Genomic DNA, 5,405 nt, shown 5'->3' on the forward strand with positions numbered 1-5,405 from the left:
AGTGGTTAGGTGTTTTGAATATGTGTATGAGGTCTTGGGTTCAAGTTTCATATTTGGAAAATTTTGGTTAGTTTTGATCCTAGTATTATCCTTGGTGGGTTGGGTTATATTTTATCTTTAGTAAAATCATATCAGAATGAGCTTGCTGGTTCAAGTGGTAAGGAGTTAGTTTGCTGAAAGTCCTATGTTTGATTCCCTGTGAGAACGTGGATGATATTTTTGTTTCGGTTGTGAGATAGAGGTTGGGTGGAAGTGAGATTCTAAAAGAGTTGAGAGTTAGTGGATTAGTGGAATTTAGTGGATAGTAGGAGGTTAGGATAGATATTATTTGATTTAATTTAATTTAATTTATTTTGTTCTTCAAAATTTTGGTTGTCTCTCTCTTCTAAATTTTTGACATTCGTTTTGCTTTCCTCCCCTATTCTCTTTTTCTGTTATTTTCCTTTTCAATCTGTCCCATCTTTTGTTCTTCCAAATTGCGGTATTTCGGTTCACTGTGTTCGTACGTTTTGGTAAGTGGTGGTAGTATGTTTTTGCTTGGGTTAGGGATAATTTCTTTTAAAGCCATTTAGAACGATGTTATCTTTTCCATTTGTAATGAATTTGTGTTTTTGGTAGCAGAGAATCGAAAGGTGCGGAGTTCTTCACTTGCAGAATCGTAGGCGAAATCATTCGGGAAATTGGGTAAGCATTGAACACTCGAAGTTCACTGTTGTCGGTTTTATTAGTTCAGTTTAATTGAGAATTTAGACTGATTTTGGAAGTTTGTCTTGTCGATTTTAGGTTTTGGTGGTCACGGGAGTGTTTTAGCATCAAAATCGAACCAGGTGTGTACCCTAAACACGAATAATTAAGTTTTGGAAAAAGCCGAAAATGGGGTCTGTCGACGCCACACGGGCGTGTGGCTGGCCGTGTGCGAGACACGATTGTGTGACTGATGAAAGTGTGGTCGTGTGCAGGATACAGCCGTGTGATGGTGTGAGTGTGGGCGTCTGGGCCACACGGGCTAGGCCAAATTGGGCATGTGGGCCTATACTGGTTTGCGACATAGGTGCGTAGGTTTTGGGCTAGGCCTTGTGCGCCACACGGGTAGGGCCAAATTAGGCGTATGGGCCACACAGGCATGTGGGGCCATAATTCTAAAATTTTCCTAAGGGTCGCACGGGTTGTTTCGATCGATTGTGGACCTACTGTAGGTTAGTAAGGGCTAACCAAACCAAATTTCATGTGCTATGATATTCTAATAGACTGATCTGATTAGAATACTATATGTATGTCTGACTGTACTGTTTAAGTATGTATCCATCTATATACGAGCATTTTAAGCATGTTTACTCTGATATTTTTGCATCTGTATTTTGTATCTGTGTTTGGGGTAGGAATTGTATATGTAGAGGGAGTTATCTGTTTGGTGACTCTTTGCATATTTTCTGGTAGCTTGACTGCATATTATCTATTATGTGTCGTATCGACATATATATGGTGTATAGGGATGGGTAGGTGTTTCTAACCCCACACGATGTGATGAGATGGTTGACGATGCTGTGTAGAGGATAGGGGTAGGATTCTTTATATCTATTTTGGTTATCTAATTCTGATATCTGTATTTGTTATAGACTTAGGTCCGAATCTCTATCCGATTGATCATAAAATTCTGTGCATGACTATTTCTGTTGGGTTACACACTGAGTTCATGAAAATCACTTCTGTTTGTCTATTCTATTCAGGTAATCCACAAACTTAGGCGGGTCGGTGCGACGAAGGCTAAGCGATGACCACTCGACCGAGAACTATTTTTACTTAATAATTAATGGTTTAATTTTAAAGTTTGGTTTTTCTTGAGAGTTTGTAATTTTTGGGACTCTCTAGACTGTTTGATTTTTATTTTGGTTTTGAATGCGTTTAGACTCTTTTATTGTGATGTTTGACTAGAATCATGGTTTTATGAAAACAAATGTTTTTTCAGAAAATACAAAGAAAAATCAACTTTCAACTAGTACAATTTACGAGCTTCCACCGTAAAATTACGTTTTACTTAAACGGGCAATCAATGACGAACTCATTTAAAAAGAGAGCAATAATTTTTCCAGATATATGAACTCTTTCGGTAGCAATTAACACAAGAAGTTTTAAGCACAAAATTTGGTTTCAAAATCCCGCTTTGTAACATTTCCAGATTCGGCCATAACGTTTAGGCCAGGTTTGGGGTGTTACATTTAGTGGTATCAAAGCCAAGTTGCAAAACTCAGGCCGTAAATTTTGGGTTTCAAAATTTTTGTTTTGAAAAAGAACTGGTTGTCAAATAATTTGGATCATTCCGAGTAAGTATATGGTACACCAAGTCTCTGACGTCGATCTTGTAAGTATTTCTAAACTTAGATAAAACTTTCTAAAAATATTGTAGTTAGTACTTTCTAAAATTGTACTGAGTTAAGTTAGAGACTGAAACCTCTGAAATACTTCTGAACGTCTGATAATTTAAGCATAAAATATATGTTAATAAACACTAGAACTGATACATAAAATTTTATAATATAGATAAAACTAAAAATATGATGAGCACTCATGGAATTCGTGGTCATGGTATTCGTGAGCGCGGCGGGCGCCGTAGGGGGCTCAAGCTGAGTATTCCTCTCTGGGCAGTATGCCAAATTTAGACACGAATGAGACATCGGTTTCACCTACTACTGAGACTGGGTCTCAAAGTCGCTCGGCTAGGATGACACATTGTCCCAAGCCATGTTGAGGGTGTTGGAGAGGTTTGCTGAACCCCATTCTAGATCTGGGGCTTGTGGGTCGGTAACTGAACGACTCTGGTCCAATGGAGCTGAGCTGTTTAGGGGTGTCACTGGATTCGCCCCTACTGTGGCTGAGTATTAGTTATAGGTCACTTAAAGGATTATGAACGACATTGACTGCACTCTTGAGCATAAATTGAAGGATGTAGTTTCTTTGCTTCGTGATGAGGTATATCAGTGGTGGTTGTCAGTTGAGGAGGGTATTCAACCGGATCGTCTGAACTGGGATTACTTCAATACTGCCTTTCAGGGAAAATATGTGGGCTCGAGTTATGTTGATGCTTGTAGTGATAAATATCTGGCCGAGTATGGGGCCAAGTTTCTGCGATTGAGCCACTACGCTCAAGGCATGGTGGCATCTGAGTATGAGAAATGTGTCCATTTTGAGGACGACTTGAGGGATAGTTTAAGGGTTCTAATTGCTCCATAAAGGGAGTGAGAGTTTGCAGTTCTTGGGGATAAGACAAAGATCACTAAGGCAATTAAGCGCGTGGAGTGCCAGAATAGAGATCGAGAGAGAGGCAAGAATAAGAGGGTTTAGAGCCTTCTAGTTCTATTTAGAGGCCTAAGAAATGGGCCAGACTTGATGGGCCTGTTAGAGTAGGGGTTCTGGTTGCACCTGTTGGGATTCAGCCTTGTGGTGATTGTGGTAGGCGCCATCAATGTGAGTGTTGGAGGAAACTAGGGGCTTGTCTGTAGTTTGGGTCTTTGGAGCATTGAATTAGAGAGTGTCCACATTATGCTGATCAGATGCAAGCTTTTGGACTGAGTTTTGTTCAGCCTTAGAGGGCAATACAGTAACCACCTAAGGGTCGTGGACCGGCTAGGGGTGGTAATGGTATTGGCTGAGGTCAGAGAGCACCGGGTAGAGGTGATAATCAAACTGAGGCAAGGCAACCTAAGTTGGTTTATGCTACTCGTCGCCGAGAGGCCAAAGACACTCTTGATGTGATCAAAGTTACATTTTTAATTTTTGATGCTTCATATACTGCTTTGATAGATATAGGTTCTACACATTCCTATGTAGCTAGTACTGTTTCTGAGAATTTGGGGATTTTTGTTGAGTGTACTTCTGGAGAAATTACTGTACTAAGTCTGCTGGGGCAGTCTGTTCGAGTAATTAGACTTTATAGGAATGCTTCGTTGGAAGTACAAGGGGCTGTGTTTTCGACAAATCTGATGGAGCTACCGTTTGGGGAGTTCGATTTAATTTTGGATATGGATTAGTTGGTAGAGCACCGAGTTAGTTTGAACTACGCAACTAAGAGGGTTGTTATGAGGATCGAGGATGACAAGAGAGTGGTGGTGATCTGTGAGCATCGAGATTACTTATCTAATGTGATCTCCACTCTAGTGGCTAAGAAATTGGTTCGGAAAGGGTGTGAGGCGTATTTGGCTTACGTCAATGTTTTAGTGTTTGAAGAATCTTCCGTTAGGGATATCAAAATAGTGAGGGAATTTTCGGATGTTTTTCCTGAGGAGTTATTGGGTTTACCTCTAAATCGGAAAGTTGAGTTTTGCATTGAGCTTTTATCGGGTACAGCTCCGGTGTCCATCGCACTTTATCGTATAACACCGAAAGAGCTTATAGCGATCATGGTTTTATTCATCCGAGTGTGTCTCCATGAGGGGCATCGATTTTGTTTGTAAAGAAAAAGGATAGAACCATGAGGATGTGTATCAACTACTGGCAGTTGAATAAACTAACTCTGAAGAATAAGTACCTACTTTTTAGGATCGATGACTTGTTTGATCAGTTTCGTGGGGCTTCAGTGTTCTCAAAAATAGATCTCCGACCTGGGTATAATCAGCTTAGACTTAAGGAGGCTGATATTCTTAAGATGACATTTAGGACTCGTTATGGGCATTACGAGTTCCTAGTTATGCCCTTTGGTTTGACTAATGCTCCGGCTACATTCATGGATATGATAAACTAAGTATTTCAGCCGTATCTGGATCAGTTTGTCGTAGTCTTCGTCGATGATATTCTGGTTTACTCTAAGACTGAGGATGAGTATGATGAGCACCCTAGAGTAGTGCTTCAGATACTTCGAGAGAAATAGCTCTATGCTAAGTTGAGCAAGTGTGAGTTCTAGTTGCGAGAGGTAACATTTCTGGGGCATGTGGTTTTTGCTGAGGGGATCCGAGTTGATCCTAGAAAGATTGAGGCTGTGCTTGATTGGAAACAGTCTAGGAAAGTATCTGATATCCACAGCTTTCTGGGTCTTGTCGGGTATTATCGGTGTTTTGTTGAAGGGTTCTCGCTGATTGGAACTCCTTTGACTAAGCTTTTGCGCAAGGGTGTTCCTTTCGTCTGAACTGATTTTTAACATTCGAGTTTTGAGAAGCTCAAGTCTATACTAACTCAGGCTTCTGTTCTGATACACCCTGAATCTGGTAAAGAGTTTATGGTGTACAGTGATGCATCACACGTCAGTTTGAGATGTGTACAGATGCGAGATGGTAAGGTTGTGGCTTATGTGTCCCGTCAGCTTAAGTCACACGAGGGAAATTATTTGATACATGATCTCGAGTTAGCAGCGGTGGTGTTTGCGTTAAAGATCTAGAGGCATTATTTGTATGGTGATAGGTGTATCATCTACACCG

The 5,405-nt window shown here is 40.5% G+C and overlaps 1 protein-coding gene across 1 annotated transcript; it reads left to right on the plus strand.

Annotated features, from left to right (window-relative positions):
- Positions 1-2,901: 2,901 nt before the first annotated feature.
- On the plus strand, positions 2,902-5,116 carry LOC121216118 (uncharacterized). The gene is made up of 6 exons (XM_041091418.1): positions 2,902-3,210; positions 3,360-3,462; positions 3,799-3,914; positions 4,026-4,397; positions 4,760-4,831; positions 4,988-5,116. Exons 1-6 carry the CDS (start codon positions 2,902-2,904, stop codon positions 5,114-5,116), a joined length of 1,101 nt encoding a protein of 366 aa, XP_040947352.1.
- The last annotated feature ends 289 nt before the right edge of the window (positions 5,117-5,405 follow it).

This window comes from Gossypium hirsutum, chromosome D04, assembly GCF_007990345.1.
Source record: "Gossypium hirsutum isolate 1008001.06 chromosome D04, Gossypium_hirsutum_v2.1, whole genome shotgun sequence".
Taxonomy (NCBI): Eukaryota; Viridiplantae; Streptophyta; class Magnoliopsida; order Malvales; family Malvaceae; genus Gossypium; species Gossypium hirsutum.

Bases quoted from the DNA above. Each gene is read 5' to 3' on its own strand.
- LOC121216118 (XM_041091418.1), top strand. From the start codon at position 2,902: ATGAACGACATTGACTGCACTCTTGAGCATAAATTGAAGGATGTAGTT. The intron at 4,398-4,759 runs GTTTTATTCATC...TATCTGGATCAG, and splicing joins AAGAGCTTATAGCGATCATG to TTTGTCGTAGTCTTCGTCGA. The intron at 4,832-4,987 runs GTAGTGCTTCAG...GATTGGAAACAG, and splicing joins AGTATGATGAGCACCCTAGA to TCTAGGAAAGTATCTGATAT.